Source organism: Dermacentor albipictus, chromosome 1, assembly GCF_038994185.2.
Source record: "Dermacentor albipictus isolate Rhodes 1998 colony chromosome 1, USDA_Dalb.pri_finalv2, whole genome shotgun sequence".
NCBI classification, from domain to species: domain Eukaryota; kingdom Metazoa; phylum Arthropoda; class Arachnida; order Ixodida; family Ixodidae; genus Dermacentor; species Dermacentor albipictus.
In genome coordinates this window covers 418,032,632-418,049,899 of record NC_091821.1, presented here as the reverse complement: position 1 = coordinate 418,049,899, position 17,268 = coordinate 418,032,632, and the positions used below count along the sequence as shown (strand labels likewise).

At 44.2% G+C, this 17,268-nt stretch overlaps 2 protein-coding genes across 2 annotated transcripts in view; both read left to right on the top strand.

Annotated features, from left to right (window-relative positions):
- The window catches only part of mys (position-specific antigen beta subunit myospheroid), a 388,332-nt gene that overhangs the window by 284,270 nt on the left and 86,794 nt on the right, over nt 1-17,268 (top strand). The window lies entirely within an intron of this gene.
- Nucleotides 1-17,268, top strand: part of pea (ATP-dependent RNA helicase pea) — a 60,204-nt gene that overhangs the window by 25,907 nt on the left and 17,029 nt on the right. Inside the window, exons 12-17 of the mRNA XM_065429910.1 lie at nt 1,858-2,005; nt 3,942-4,123; nt 11,366-11,560; nt 13,502-13,687; nt 13,981-14,067; nt 15,570-15,693. Coding sequence (XP_065285982.1) covers nt 1,858-2,005; nt 3,942-4,123; nt 11,366-11,560; nt 13,502-13,687; nt 13,981-14,067; nt 15,570-15,693 — 922 coding nt within the window. The remainder of the gene's footprint in view (nt 1-1,857; nt 2,006-3,941; nt 4,124-11,365; nt 11,561-13,501; nt 13,688-13,980; nt 14,068-15,569; nt 15,694-17,268) is intronic.

The following is a 17,268-nucleotide window of genomic DNA, read 5'->3' as shown; positions in this document are numbered from 1 at the left end:
CCTCTGAACATCCTGATGGGCATGCGAGAAATTGAGGAAGTTCGACTCACCATGACCGGATAGCGAGCGAATATGTTCGCTCCCATGCTAGACATCGACAGGTAATCGTTTGCATGTACAGTCATGCAAATGGCGGCGTGTTCGAACGATCGCGTTCATCCATTCCTTTGCCATTCCTAAGTCTTTTTCGGGATGGCTCCGCAAAGCGTGGATTGGCGCAAGCGCGGAGTGTCCCCCTCACTCACCGACTCCAAACCAAAGAGGACGAGCCTACTTCCTGTAGCACCCGACTAAGCCCACCATTGGGCGGCGTAAGCAGCGCAAAACTCGTGCGATCTCGTAGTATGCTGCAACCACACCGACCGCCACCAGCTTATAGCTACGGGGAGAAGCCAAATTACAGGAGATATGAGAGCCATGCAGGGAAAACATCAGGGGATACGTGAGAGTCTACCATCCCAACACTGTTTAACAGTTATATTCCAAGGTATCTCTTCTAGTCTGGTGTGATGGAGGCATGCCTCATAGCCTTTGTGTAGGCGTTCCCTTATTCTGCCATCTTTGTGTCTCTACCCCTTTTACACTCTCCCCCCCTGCAGTGACATGCTAGTGAGGCTGTCTTTTTGCCCATAGACATGGGAGCTCCTTTGCTTACCGCATCACCCTGGGAACATGCATTTGTGTAGTGTTTGGCACTGCATGAGCCAAAGAAGCCCGTCTTTGTTATTTTTGGGCAATATTGTGTTTATTGCAGTGCAGTGCTTGGTGCCCATTGCAGGCTGAGTGCATTTGCATAGCTGCGTGCTAAGTTATGTGAGACAACAGCTGACGCAGCCCTGGGGCTTGCTAAGCCTGAACCCACTGTCGTCGGTACTCCTATGAGTATACGAGACACTACAGTGGCACACAGTGTAGGTTCATAGGCTTTCAGGGCCACTGTCATACTGGCACGTTTCCGCGTTTCTGTCCCACCATGTCACCGAAGTAGCCGTTTGTTTTCCACTCTCTAACCTTGGATACCAAGAGTGCATTTTTCGATAACCATGTCGTTTTCTTCCCTTCTGCATGACCAAAAATAAACTGTTGGGTTGATTTTTTAATATTAGAAGAAGAAAAAAATAACACTGGGAGCGCATTAACTCTGGAAAAAAAAAAACATTTAGTGGGGTCAGTATGCCTTTACAAATTGTGCTCGCTGCAGTATGTGTTTTGCTAAACACAGTCACCTTTTTTTCTTGTTAGCGCTAGCCGAGACCATGTTGCTCGAGTATGGGATCTTTGCCTCCCTTAAGCAGCAACATACTGCGCTATCACCTGTCACAGTCTCCTGTGGAGACAACACTAGGTGTTATGTTCCAGCTCCCAGTCGAGAAGTGTCATTATTCGGGAACGGGGAACGGCGTTATGCAAAGGTCTCGCTGTTATGGCTGCAGTGTCAGCCATACGTGCACCGAGAGGCACAAACTTACGTGTTTTCTCTGTTGCTCGAAAAAGTCATCATCATCATCATCCATGCTTCAAAACTTCACATGCTCTCTCCTTTCACTTCAGTTGATTTTGAAGTGTTCGTTGTAATAGTACAGCACTGTTGAAAGCATTCATTATATGTAGGCACACTTTCATTAGGCAGGGTTGAAAAATCGTAAATGCAGTGAAATGTGGTCATTATAACCGTTAAATCATTATATCAGGGATGCATATAAGTGGGTTCGACTGTAGTACAAGCTGATGGACACGAAATGAAAGCAAACAGATAGGAAAACTTAGAGTGCCGTGTCTTCTGCAGCTGTTCACTTTATTGGCCCATTTTACATCAGTAAGATGATCTTCATAATTGCCTTCTTTCTCTTTCCGCAGAACCCAGATGGTTCACTGGCTCAAGCAGCCATGATGCAGTCTGCACTTGCCAAGGAGCGCCGAGAGCAAAAACAGCAACAGAGAGAAGCAGAAATGGACTCTATTCCTGCAGGCCTAAACAAACACTGGATTGACCCCATGCCTGATGGTAAGTGTCACCTTGCCTGGGAAAACAATTTTGTGTCACTTAAAGCAGTCTAATGAGAGGAAGGAACGTCACAGCATTTGTGCAGCATGTGTGATATTTAGGCAAACATTTAATGTTTCTGGGCGAGCATGTGAGCGAGAACCAGCCTTATTCCACGTTCTTTGGGTTCATCGAGCAGGTCTGAACATTTTTTAATGAACAAGCGCAGCAAGTAGAACTCATGGCTGGGACAATGTCTGTTGGACACGGCGCTGTGCGCGGCAAGGACATCTCCCCCCTTAAGTACCATACTTAAATAATGAACGCACTTTCTTTCCCCAAAAATTTGTGCGAAGTTGTGGGGGGTGTTCATTATGCAGAGTAAAATTTTGAGCGATTTCTGTTCTGCGGCAACTTCTAAAGAGTATTAGACACATGGTACAATTCGGCATTCGATATGGCTTTTGACGCGCCAGATCCGAAGTGTTTTGTGGTGCCATAGCACTACATCAGACACCTGGCATGCAAGAAAAATAGGAGACACACTGTACGATTCGGTGTCCGATGCACCGGAACGGTAGCCGTATCGGAGGCATTTTGCCGTGCCGTAGCAATGGATCGGACACCTGGTGCGTGACAAAAGTAGGAGACACACGGTACCATTCAGTGTCTGATATGGCATCGAAACCACTGGAATGGAAGCTAGAATGAGAGCCAGATCCAGGATGTTTTGGCATGTATGCTTGCCATCCAATTCAGCACTATGGCACGAGAAAGAGCTTTGGATCCGGCTCCCGTACCGACACCTCGGGCACCGCATGAGATGCCAAATCATGCAGTCTGTCTCCTGCTTCATGGCACCAAGTTCAAGATGCAATCGTTATGCAAGGAAAACAAAAAACATGCTTTCTAAATGGAAAAGGGGGGTGGTTACATTCATTATGAAAGCAAATACAATAATAAAAACCATGCCCGCTCTCTGATGTTGTCTTCTTGTGCAAGCCATTCATGCTGCTCCAGAAGAAGTTGACATTCTTGCCACATCATTGGACAGTCGTTAATTAAGTGCAGCTGTGGTAAGCTGCTGTAGGGGGCTGAGTGAGCGAGTCACACCATGTGTCTGCCTATTGCTAGATGCAGCTAGCATTGCGCCAAATTTTCTGCGCTAGTCTCTCCTTGAACTGTAATGACGGTGTGAATGAATTTTCACTGTGCAGACAAGCATTACATGACACCAATCGTGGGAAATAATTGCCACCTGCAATGGCGAATGAATGTCTTTGGCAGCCAACAGTATAACTGCAGGCAGAAAAGAGTTGTGAAGAAAGTTGCGCCAGTAAACTGTGTGGTTTCATACCGTGTATGTCTAGCAACATTATTGCCTTCTGTGCCGTGAACGAGCCGAGCTCATCTGCACGTTTCTTGTACAAATGGCCCCTGATAAGCTTGGCTCGGTGAAAGCACTTTTTATTCTCTTTTCACCTTTTATTTTCTTGTCAGCAATGGATTTTATTTTCTTGTATACTTCTGTTAAAATTCAATTATCAATCGGTTATAGTAAACGTAAAATATTATCTATATTGTTTTTCATAAAGGATTCTACGTTAAGTTATTTGACCATTTTTTGTCAGAGTTCAGGATAATAAATAGCGTGGCATGGAAGGTGCTATGTTTCCGAAGTTATAGTGTTGACATTTGCGTCCCGTCCCACTTTAATACTAAAGACCAACTCTATGCAAAGATTTATCTGTCCACCAGACCCTACGTCAGTGACACATGATATGTGCGATTTGTGCAGTGGTGTAATTGCTCTGCTGTCTGTTTTTGTTTTTCTTTTAATATAAAACAAGAAAAACCTACACCCTACAGTTAGGAAAGAAAAGGCATCTTGCTTTTTCTCAGCTGTGACGTGTGGAGACTTACTGAGGTTGTTTTGGCTTACTATTCCTCTTCACAGCGGATGGACGGACACTGGCTGCCAATATGCGGGGCATTGGTCTGGTGACCCAGGAGCTGCCAGAGTGGAAGAAGCATGTGACCGGTGGTGCCAAGGCCTCCTATGGCAAGAAGACACAGCTTACCATCCTGGAGCAGAGGCAGTCGCTGCCCATCTACAAGCTCAAGGACGAACTTGTCAAGGTCAGCCTTCAGTCACCATTGACTGACCTTTTGGGACAGAATAATTTCGCAGCAACAGGTATCTTCACAGGAGAAAGAGAGAGAATTAGCTACTTAAAACAAAAAAGTCAGTACAGGGAGCCGGTGCTCCTGCACCGGGGAGGAGACCTCAGTCCAGGGCCCCTCCAGCCTTGGCCGTCTTCTGGACCCGCCACGCCAGCTCTTGCCGGTCACACGGGTCCGAGCTGGACAGCGCGGCTTTCCACTTTAACGTGCACAGTGTACTTGATAGGCTTAAATGGTAAGATTGCCTTAATAGGGGGACCTGGGCCTCGAGCGAAATTTTTATTGCTATTGCTATAGAGGAATGAAATTTCCAGGTATTAGGTAAATTAATGTGCTAGTTGTAAATATGCAGCTAGTTTTTCTCTACATAATAGAAACATTTTGTACAATTCTTTCCATTTCAAATTTTGAGGATGACTGGCAAAAATGGCCAGGAAGAGACATTTTAGAAAAGTTGGAAAAGCTAATGACCATGTGAGAATTTTATTCTCCTTGGTGCAAAGCATCTGGCAGGAAAGCAAGCCAGAAAAGCTGTTTCGAATGAGACCAGTATGGCGTGGCTCTGATAAACGATTTTGGAGTAGTGAACGGCAAAAGTGGGCCATTTTCAGCACTTTTATGGGCCAAATTAAGCTTTTCTTAGGGATTAAGACAGCTTTTTTTTCTTCCTCTAGGACACATCAGCTTAAGCTATATGTTTTTTTAGCAAATGTGTTATGTGTAGATAGAAAAATGACAGAAATTAAAAATTTATTTTTTTGTGATACAGTTAAACCTCGATATAATGAACTTCAATATAACGAAATTCTCGATATAACGAAGTATAACCTCTTATTCATAGAACACCGTGTATTTAGAACACCAATATAACAAAGTGTGTTTGTATGCGATTTCAATATAACGAAATTTCACTGCCACCGCAAAGGAATGCCGAGACAATAGATACTTCAGCGGATGCGGATAGCCAAATTATTGAATTACAAGCGGCTGCTTGCAAATGCACCTCTCAAATTGCACGCAGCCACGCCACAAGAGCGACCGCCGAAGTGGAGCCCATCATGTTTTGTGTAAAGCCCAAGTGTGATAAGATCCTTTCACGCCCCGCACACTTTGTGCTTTAGAGGCGAGTGAAAGTGTGCAAGGGCGAGAAAGATGGTCGCTTCACACGCGAATGCCACCTCCCCGCACTAGCGAAGGGAAAGAGGGGGAGGGGAATGAGCTTGCGGTAACACGATCAAGCGCGTGTAAAGGGGGGGGGGGTAAGTGGGGAGGTTAAGTTGGCGCGCGTCTTGATTTATGGTGCGCGTCTTGGCCATGGCTACACATGTCTGTAAGCGCACCTGAGCGCATACACTACCGTGCACCCTGCTTTAGATGTAATCTGCTGTGTGTGCAAAGAGTAGGCATGTGCAGATGGCGTGGCACCATGTAAGCTCTCTTCCTGCGAGTTTAGTATCCGAGGTTGCGTAATCTCGAATTTCAGTGACCCGTTGGAGCGAGAGGCAAACGTCATTCGCTCCCCGCTGCCAGCGCTCTTCCTGATAGTGTTGTCCCAGTGCAGGCGACGCTATCAGCCGCGGGGGAGGAGTGCATGCAAAAGCGTGGCTGGCTTCGCTTAATTCGTACCATCAAAAAGATATTGTCGATGTACGTGGCATGAAACCGTATCATTCGTTGCCGAATCCCAAATTTATCAAAATGAATTGTTTTCTCATTAAAATGTGCTTTTTTCAATTGCCCGATAATTTGGAAAACTCTGTGGCCCTTTCGCGTGTAAGAAAAATCGATCGGCGGCTGATAAAAGGTCGAATTTCAATAGAGCGCAATTTTAATATAATGAAGCAAATTGCCGATTTTACTGACTTTGTTATATAGAGGTTTAACTGTATTTTTGTCTGCAAAAGCCAGGTCTCCCTAAGGAGTACCGACGGAAAAATTTTGTATCTCCCTTTTTATTAGAGACGGGCTAATTCCAGCTTTACCGAATACGAATAGCAAGTATAGAATACTGAATAGAACTTCAAGTAGTCAAGCACAGATGCATAATTATTTGCTGCAGGAACTCTTTATTTCAGTATAATTAGTAGCACGTTTGTACTGACTAGTGTAAAAAAAGTGTCAGCTAACTATAATGGACAAAGGATCACTTTTAAACCAATATCGCTTTAGAGGTTGTTGGAAAGGAGCTTTAGATAAAAATGGCTGCTGTGTGACCAAGTTTTGAAAAAATGAAGTTATTTATGAAGAAAGATTATTTGCTATGCAAAAAAAATAATAATAAACTGGTAAAAGACTTGTGCATAGATGCACAATATTTGACTGTTCCGAAATATTTGAGTGTTATAAAATATTCGAAAATACCGAACAGTGCTTGTTGAATTATGAATATGAATACAGTTGAATATCATTAATTCAAACGTGCTTAATTTGAACTTCCGGTTTACTCAAACTGGCACTGTGGTCCCGTCAGAGTTATGTGTATTTCAATGGGCAAGAACACCCGGTAATTCGAACGTGCAAGCATTTCCAATGGTTAATTCGAACATACCACGCTTTGACAGTGCTCTCAGCAGCACGCCAAATCATGCGCAGCACCTCCGACCAGCATTGCTCTGGCCAGCTGGAGCGTTGGCCAGCTTGGGCAGTTTCATGGTCCTCTTTTGCTGTGTGCTTGCTCGCCATGATTTGCATCATTCGTGCATCGTGCTAGGGTGCACAAATACAGTCGCCAACCGTTTATTTGGACCTCACGGGGACTGTGGAAATGTCCAAATAAACAGGTGTCCGAAAAATCAGATTAAGAAAAAAGAAGAAATCCTTTATTTCCACGCACTTATTCGGGCTCGGCAGTAGGCTTGAAGAAAGCATGAATGCGCCGCTGCACGCTGTTCCATTTACGTACAATTGGATAAGCCTGAATCTCGGAGAGGGTCGTACGGTCACTATAGGTGGCTGAAAGCACAGTTACTGCTTGTGCACGCTCCGCATGCGACAGCAGCGTAGCACATGGTGCGTCATCTTCCAAGTCGGAGTCATCGTCCGGCGGTGCTGCAGAAACCTGATGAATGATCTCGCCGTCGTCAAGTTCTGTGGATCTCACTACAGCAGTGTAAGCACCTGTGAAACTGTCAAATGAGACGGTGTCCGGAATTGCAATGCAACCACTTAGCTGGCCTTGGCAGAACAATTTCGGCGTCAGTAGGGAGCACATCAGAAGGCGACAAATTTTAGGCCTCCCGGCACCCGCTTGTCGGCATTCCCCAGCGCAGTCTGCGCGTGCACTGTCGGTGCGATTAGACACTTGACGCGATGTTTCCGTATGCCGCGTTGCATCACCACAACCTCGACACAGCACACAAAGCAAACATCACCACGCCGTCACGCCAATACAAGTCGCACAAACGAAAAACGTGGCCTACTCACAGCGTCGTGCACGAAGAAACAAACAAATCAGCTGCTGGATTGTCTTGACACGTCTTACTAAGCTGAGACCGGAACTGCTGTAGCCACGAACCAGGCAGAAGCGATGATGATGAGCGGGGATTTGCAGTAGCGCCACTTTGTGGGGCAGCAAGGAGGCTCCGCTCAAAACGAAAATGGTGTTCAGCAAGTCAAACCATGCACCAGTCAGAGTCGGTGCACGGTGCTCTCGATCGAGTTGGCTTAAGGAGTGTCAGAAAAATTGGATGAGAGGTTGCAAAGTGTCCGAACTTTCGGCAGTTGTTATACATTAGGGTCTATGGGGAGAACGACGGTGCCGCGAAGCAGACCGAATAATCGAGCATGTCCGAATTTTTGAAGTCCGAAAAATCATTCGGCCACTGCATTTCAAAAACAAGTCCTTCTTTTAATGAGAACAAATTTTCGGGCCCATTCGAGTTCGAATTATTCAGATTCAACTGTAGTTAATGTGTAGTATTCGTTTCATATTCGAAACTTTAAATATTCACCCACCATTATTATTTATGCTTTATTAGATAGCTGCCAACTTCGTAACAACGGTATGGTGCCAGAATTTCTCAAGTGTACTAAAAATCATTAATGATATCGTATTTTAATGCAACAAGTTGAGCAGAGCTTCATTGTAGTGCAATGAATTGCATTGACCAGGGCGTCTCGTTACATCACGAAAATTGGAGGTAGGGTTCACAAAGTATTAAAACAGTAGACGCATGCACCGTCATCGTGGTGCGACAGCACCACCTCCTCCACTAGTTGCAAGCCATACCGTGGCCCTGTTGCCAAAAGCCGGGCATGTGCCTTATCAACCATTTTTTCTCTGTACACTTCACATCTGACACGAGGTATTAGGCTTGACTTTCTTCTGTTGCTTCCGTCAGAACACACCGTGCCCTTTCACCTCCTCTCACTTTATTATCCGGCCTTTCTGCAGGACAGTCATAGTGCTATGGCAACCAGTACAGCACCCACATGTCAGTGACATCACATTACCACAACCCCTGATATGTGTGACTCTTTGAGGACCTTAGATGAGTCACTAGTTAAAAACTCAGTTACTGAATTTTTGTTCATTAGTCAATTGTGCATTCCAGTTTTTTTTGCAAGTAATGTCTGCCTCTTCGAGTAGACCAGCTCAAAGACTAGAATTGTCTATCTGCCACAGGCAATTTTCAAAAATTTTTGAATGTGTTCGCTGAAACACCCAGTATATGGTGCCTGTTTTGAATTTCTCACATTAGAAGATAATACAATTCATGGTTTGTTGCAAAGTACATGTAGAGGAATTGATGCTTCATACTACTGTTATGCAGTTGGCAGCTATCTGATAATGCAAAAAAGAAAGATATGAAAATGTTGTGTCAGTACTTCTCATGTAGCTGGCTGTCTTAAAAAAGAAGTGTTTGAATGCAGAATGCATGTAGGGAAGATGTATACATTAGAGAGCTTTAGTGTGTCTGGTACTCTAGTAAATGCGAGTGGATTGGGCGCTTTACCAGATAAGCATTGGTGCAAATGTGAACGGCCTGCACAGCATATCCGCCTGGTGGTGCAGAGCTCAATAAGACAAACACAGCTAATATTGCAGTAACCAAGTCTATTTTACTTAACTGCTGGTGTAAATTTTAGGCAGCATCACAATTAAGCCACTGTCGAAAATTTACACCAGTAGCAAAGTACTTGGTTACTGCAATATTAGCTCTGTGTTTGTCCAGTTGAGCTCTGCAGCCACCAGGTAGCTGCGCTGTGCAGGCCTTCACGTTGTGCCTCCGCTCATTCTTTAAAACGCCCGGCACACTTGGGTTTACTCAAATGCGGGACACACTAAACCTCTCTATATTAATACAGGTTTCGTGTTTACTGCAGCTGACTTCTGTTGATCCGATGTGATTTAATTTGATTTTTCAGTTAATTCGATCCCGGCCAAAGGTCCCGGCCGGTGCCTGTACATTCATATGTGCCCAAACCTCCGTTATATCGATTTCAAAATTGGCCTTCGCTAAATAATCCGAACTTGACTGATTAGCTTTGCCGCAACACAGCTGTGCTGTGCATCTAAACGCCTAATCAGCATACTGGTAGCTGTTCAGAGCTGTTTGTGACGTCGCTGTGGCGATTTTAGCCCTTACGTCGTCTGCCATGCGTGTCTCATATGCGAGACCATTAACGGGGCGTAGTACCGATAAGCAGAGAAAAACCATATGTGTTTTGGGAAAGCTAGTGAAAAAAAAAAATAAGTGGTAAGCTGTCTTCTGCTGGTACAGCTGCTTAAAAGCCTTCAAGGTGGTCATGCGTGGTAAAACTTTCTTTTACTGTGTAATTCCTTGCCTTATTCTTGGCACTTTGCAGTAGATAAGTTCCTGTGTTACCTCGATTTAAGAAAGATAAAATAAGTTGTGGGAATCGAACGACCTCTGCCGTTGATTACAGTAGCCAGGTGCTGTAACCACTCAGCCTCGATCACACGCATGCTTCTCTCGTTCCAAAGCTAGCCAGCTTCTTGAAACACTTCGTGCGGGCACCTCACGCCACTGTGTCCTCTTCTTTCCTTGTGCGCAAGCTGTCTTGAGCTTGTGCTTTGACTGTTAGGCTGCGCTATTTCTAGGACTGGCCCACTTTGCCCGGTACTTTCATCCTGGCAGCTTTCACTACACGCTATACAGACTTCATGGTCACCCAAGTTAATCAGGCTTTAACATTTCATTGCCGAAGTGCAAATGCCATCATTGTTTTAACATACACCACATGAAATAGCCATATGTACGTACAGTTGTATAACATGTATTCGCCAATGAGGTCACAATATGTGTTTCCTTCATTTGTGCTCATCCACTACCTATGTAGAACCTAGCAATCGCCATGTTGTAGGCTTGCGCTGAACAGCCGACATAGAAATCATGCCATTGCCGTCATATGATCGTCTACAATGTGGTTGTTGTCGTGCTGCTTTCATCACACACATACGCTTGCCACCTACACACACACAGTAACTCAATTTATGGGGACACGTTGGTCCACCTGGCGTCATTTTGCAGGAGCCCGAACACTGCTGGATAGCCAAGTGCCTGTAAAATACTTTGCATAATACAGATTGCCACAGTGCATGGAATCTGCACAAACTTTTTCAGCCTCTTGAATCTTTGTCTGCTTAGAGCAGATTTTTATTATGTTTATGGATCACTTTATTATTTATGGTCATTGCTGAGGCCACATGTTTTTTTTTGTACTTATTTTGCTGCATAGCCCTTGCTATTATTAATGATAATGGATCCATTTTGTTTAGTTAGCCAGCCATCACACTAGCCCACTGTCACATTCTGCTGCTCGGCAAAAAATAACAGGTCTTGTAGCTGAATGCTAACAAGAGTGGAATGTAGAAGTGCCCATTTATATAAATGGCAGTGCACATTGTAGAACATCAGATGATTGAAAATATTCCATAGCTCTCCAATGTGGTATCTATCATGACCCATGTGTAGCTGTGTATTGTATAAGCCACACTGATTATATTTATGAATTAATTCAACTGTTGGTACTGTTTCAGCATGAAAGAATGCACTTCTTTTTAATTATTAATCATATGCTTATAGGCCCTGACTTGCTACACATTTAATTGTTTTATGCTTTTAAAAAAATCCAAGATTCATGGGACAGCAGGCAAACTAAATTTTGTTGTACCACGGATAAGGTGCCATGTCTGCATGCTGATTCATGTTTGTGCTCTGTTGCCACTCGCAGGCTGTGATGGATAACCAGATCCTGATCGTCATTGGTGAAACTGGCTCGGGGAAGACCACACAGATCACTCAGTACTTGGCAGAAGCAGGCTTCACAACGAGGGGAAAGATTGGCTGCACACAGCCAAGGCGTGTAGCTGCCATGTCGGTGGCCAAGAGAGTGGCCGAAGAATTTGGCTGCCGGCTGGGACAGGAGGTGAGCTGTGGTTCCCTTATCTTGAGCATGAGAAAGCAAGGGCAACCAAGAATCTGAGATTTGTTTGCACTAGCCATAATTTTCAATTATCCATGTAGGACTTATTACAAGTTGGCTGTACCTTTACTGTACACTTTCTAGTCTTTTTCCATCCTGTGGGCCAGGCATGTACGTAGACAAGTGTCTCACCGCAAGCTTTACATGGCAGTGCTGTTAGAAATCACTGTCTGCTGTCATATCAAGTGCAGTACATACAAGTAGATAGCAATGACAGTTTTGCACATAATACGAGTTGATCTCTGGCCTACAATGCCCTGTTTTCAGCCACATGTTATTTTCAGCGAATGGGGACTGGGCCGATGGTTTCAGAGTTGCTATTCTTCTTGCCTGTTCATGGAGAGGCATCACGCCAGCGACGCATTGTATATTGGTGTGCACTGTGTTCCTTCAGGCCTTAAATACAGTATAACCTCATTTATAGGATCTCATTCAGTGAGCTGCACTATGAACGAGATCCTCTCAATGTCTGGGCAAAGGGGAAGTGTGTTTGTTGACTGCAACATGTGTTGACTAGCTTGAATGAAGACAATGCAAGCCTCATGAATACGGCCCAAGCTTTCGAAAGATGCTAAAATTTCAGGATGCGAGACTAGCCCCAAACATGTCGACGGGCGGCAGCATTTCCGCACAGTTATGAAGCATGCTTGACACTGTGCCAAGAATGCTGTCGCTCGCAGACACCGATGCATATTGCGCCAATCATGCAAAATTGAAGGTATTGCCGAAATTGATGATCTGAGAATATGGCACACCCTTCTTGGCCACTTGTGCAGTAAAGTCACTTATTTTCGTGTGAATCTAGAATTTCAGACTCCCTATAATTCGGATGTTTTGGCGGTCCCCATCAACTCCCGAATTATCAGTCAGCGACCGTACTCGGTAATAGGCGATAATGAGAAATGTGCTGATGTTCCCTGCTGCAGGCGGTGTGAAATGAGTGTCATGTTTCGCTCTGACGGTATCAAGGCATCGTAATTCTGGCGTTGCCCACCAGCTCAATTTCGTTTCGGTTTCCCATCGCAGAATTAAAATGACAAAACACGTCCCAGACCATCGGGGTTCCGCTAGCTTGAAGTGCATTAGTGTCTCGCGTCACAATGATTCTCACTGAGTCCCACTGAGGGATGTCAAAATTTCACATCAAAAATGCTCCGCCTGAAGAAGCTGCTCACACAGGCCGAATTTGAGGAGTGCAAATGTAACTTTGCCACGGCTGCAAACGAGACCACGCGCATCTCAGAATTGCTCATGCCCCCACCAGATTGGCATGCGTTGGTATCTCGTACTGCAATGATTCACGCAACACTTCACATTACGTAGATGAAAACTACACTTTTTTTTTACCTTGGATTGTATGTTTTTCTGGTTAGTGTGCTTTTTCCTGTGTTTCTTTTTCCTTACAGTAGTAGTTATACTGTACATGCCGAATGACCTGGTATTATAATTTCCTTGCACGTCATTACACTTGAAATCACACAATGGCATGGTGCAGTCATCTTTTACCAAGATGAAACTTGCAGGGTGAGCCCTATATGCATGGAACACTTCGATGCAGGCATGATTTGTAAAAGACAGATTGCTCATTTATGTTGGGAATTACACGAAAGGCGTTTGTTCATTCAGATGCATTACATCAGAGATTTGTGACTGTTTCACTGGATCAGGGCGCCACCTGGTTGCAAACAGGAAAAAATAAAGGCAGTGCATCAGTATGGTGTTACATTATTCATAAGGACATTTGTAGATCATTGCTATTCGTGTCGGTGCTTATCTTGTATACGTCTTGCATGTCGATTCTCTTTTTTCTTTATTGCCCTCAATATGTACTGACTAACCAACGAGAGACCATGTTCTTATCTGGTTGCTCGTTACCTATTTCAGGTTGGCTACACAATTCGGTTTGAAGACTGTACCAGCCCAGAGACACAAATCAAGTACATGACAGACGGTATGCTGCTGCGAGAATGCCTGATCGACCTGGATTTACTTTCCTACTCCATCATCATGTTGGACGAGGCCCACGAGAGGACTATACACACCGACGTCTTGTTCGGCCTCCTAAAGAATGTACGTCCTAATTGTCTGTTTCTTCGATGTGTCGTCACCTCTCTGCTCCAGAAAGATGTGCTTGTCCTTTTGGAAGCTGCTGTTAGGTTCAAGAATCATGCGTTAGTTGATATTGCTAGCCCGTCTTTGCAGGACACTAGCAATGTAACAAAGGCACTTAGTGAGAGTAAATGAAACTCGCACGGCAGAACCCATCATTATTTAGGAAGTGCAGCTGCTTAAAATGTTTTCTTGCATATTTTCTATGCCTTGCACTCATCTTTCTCATTTTCATTTTTATTTGCTCATTGCAGGCAGTCAAGAAAAGGCCGCAGTTGAAGCTGATTGTTACATCAGCAACTCTGGATGCCGTGAAGTTCTCACAATATTTTTTTGAAGCGGTACGTGACACTTCTACATTTTTCTCAGTTGCATTGTTAGATATGATTTGTTGAATGCCGAGTTGTTGCTTGCCTGTTTGCAGTAGGCTTGAAGAAACATGAGTTTTAGCTTTGATTTTGTTTTGTACAGCATGCGTCATTTTTACTTGACATGACTTCTGAAAGTGGGGCATGTGTGTGGTGATCTGCTTTAATGGTGCAACAACCTCTGTCAGTAATCTGCAGGCTTGCTTCCATCTTGAAATAAGCTGTCTATGCTCTGTGCTGAATAGCGTGTACTGGCCATAATGATCATACAGTGGTGTGCAAGACAGTTGCTAAAAAGAATGAAAATTTGAGCGGAACACTCATGCTTTCTTGTCTCATGCTGGCATCTGAAAAACGTATTTTTTAAAAGTTTTATATAATCAGTTGTCATTGGTTCTTGTTTGAATCAACATTCATTGTAGAGGAGCACAATGAAACATACACTCTTAGGTCAGCATGCATCCCCATGCTTGAATGTACAGACAGAGCTTTGCTCAAGGCTATTTGCCTAGCTTTTGTAGATTAAGACTTGGCAGATAATTTGAACTGTTCTGTTAGTTCAGGCATAGAGAGAAACTCCTGCATATTCAAACTCCAAAACTAAGCAACGGTTATTTCGAACAATATTTTTCACTCCCATGGACCGCCGTTTGGACAAACCTGAGCCAGAGGTAAAGGTTAGATTTGTTGCTAGGAAAGATGGTCAAGGAGCCGAGACCGAACTGAAGCAAGTACATAGTGGCATGCACCCTTCTTTTCCATCCAGAAGCAGGAAAGAGCCCCTAGCGTGCACTTGATGACGTTACCACGCTGATCGATTTCTTTAGGCACGGTAATGAAAGAGTGCCCTCCTTAGTTCGAACTTTGTTTGGCCAAAATGAATTTCCAGTCCCCTTGAAGGTCGAATTACCAAGATTATGCTGTAGGAACCATAGGCATACATTTGATTTGCTTTACATCATGTGCGTGACACCACTGCAGCCACAGATGTTGCATTGGTCTGCCTCCTCTGACCGCACCTTTAAAAAAATGTGAAGCGTGTTCTTAACTTCTTCCTTATCCTTTGTTCTTGCCCTAAACCAAAAAATGGCGCATGCTGCCTGTTGTTCAGTGTTGGCCGAAGACACTTAGCAGGAAACTGTGCTCAATACCGGAATTCAGCAAATGTTGCCTGTAGGCAGCGCTTTTCTATGAAGGGTATAAAGTGAATTGACTTACTTATGTGAGTTCACTTTATGTGATTTATGAGCTGATTTTAAGGTAATTTTTTTTTTTATGTCAGTAGCCTTTCATATTTTTGCATGTCTAAGTGAAAAGGACCAGCCGACACCAACTAAAGGTGCCAGTATCTCCTAAGCATTATATATTTAAAAAAAAGAAAGGTAAAAGAAAAATAAGCCCTATGAAGGACAACATATGACAGAAGAATAACGAGTTCTTCATATCATAACTTGATCCACGTCTTTTTGGAACAGCCCATTTTCACCATTCCTGGAAGGACCTTTCCTGTCGAAATCCTGTACACAAAGGAGCCAGAGACGGACTACCTGGATGCCTCACTCATCACAGTGATGCAGATCCATCTGACAGAACCTCCCGGTTAGTGTCTAAAATTTCCATGCTTAGCATACCTGTCACATTCAGAATTAAAGCTTAAATCTCTCAGTAGGATTATTTGGTTACAGATGCAGGCTAGCACCTCTCAGTATGCTTAAAGCTTGTAAAAGTAAAAGCTGCTTTCTAATCTAGTATGATAGCTTGTGGTCATCGCCATAATTTGAAATTACAGGGATGCATGAATCAGCCTACGACAGTGCACTTGTATCGTTGGTTATCAAAAGCAAGGACATGCATAACTGAAATAGGGATATAACTGGCAATTGTTACATTTAAGGGTAGACGTTGGTTGTATATATACTATACGTATTGCATGGACTTCCACATATTAGGTAGAAACCAATATGCTGCAGAAGGTTAGAATAAGTTAGTGAGTACAATGCCATTATTTCCCATGCATACATTAACGTGTATATTGCCCACATCAGCCAGTTTGGGACTGATATTGCAGGTGCTCCGATTTGTTACGTTTCAATCAGCCTACTGAAGTACAGTAAAGCCTCGTTGAACCACACCCGCTTAAAGAGTAGTTTTATTTTAATGTAGTAAAGTCAAATCCCTGACTCAGCGGCCATTGAACATAATGTGCTTTGTATTTGCATAAACCGTACCAGCTTATGCATACATATCAGTTAGCACATAGTGTTTCCACTTTTCACCGCGCATACACGGAAATGCGTAGTCTCCATCAGGCGGCCTGGCAGAGCAAAAAGCCTCAAAGATAAGAACAACGGCGTCCAAGCACCCTGTGCATTTGCGCATGAAGCCGCATAAACATCAATGTAATGTCGGCGCCGTGCCAGAGAGCGTTGTGCCGCCGTGCCAGAGAGAACTCGCGTCATGCCAAAGCTCTGATAAAAAAGACGCCGGGTGCTCAGCATAGAAGAAAAATTAGACATTGTTTGTGCTATCAAACGTGACACGAAGAAGTTGGCGCTGGCACGCAACATGAGTCTACAGTTGATTACGGTATGTGGCATTTGGAAAGCGAAGAAGTTGCTCGGCAGCGCAGCTGCAACCGCGAAGAGATGTCGGCTACGAGGTTTGACTTTTTGCCATTGTTGCCTCTGTTGTTGCCAAAGTGTCACCTAGCAACAATGATAAGGATGACATGGAAAGCAACAGCACGGGTGATTCAGGCCCGACAGTGGCAGAAGCTGCGCATTACGTCAGCCTCACAAATGCATTCCTCGCAACGAGAACAGCACCCTGCAATGAAAAGGTGCCCCGTAACTTCTGCAATGCTACCGCGCCTGTGCACGGATAATATGTGACGTCAACGAGTAATCTGCCATGCGAGTGTTTGCCGAGAAGAGTGGGCTGGCTAAAAAAGCTGGCTCGCAGCTTCAGTAGGTTCATCGCTGCTAGGCCGCAGCGGCATCAAACGAAAATAACACTTTTGTTGCGCAAAGTAAATAAATACTCTACGTTTTTTCCCCTTTTATTGCACTCTCTCCGAGTTCCATTTTTGACAGGTAAGTGGGCGTTCTCACGCTATTTTGGTTAAGTAGTACTACCATTTAGTACATACTTTCTCCGAGCTCTGGCCAACTACAG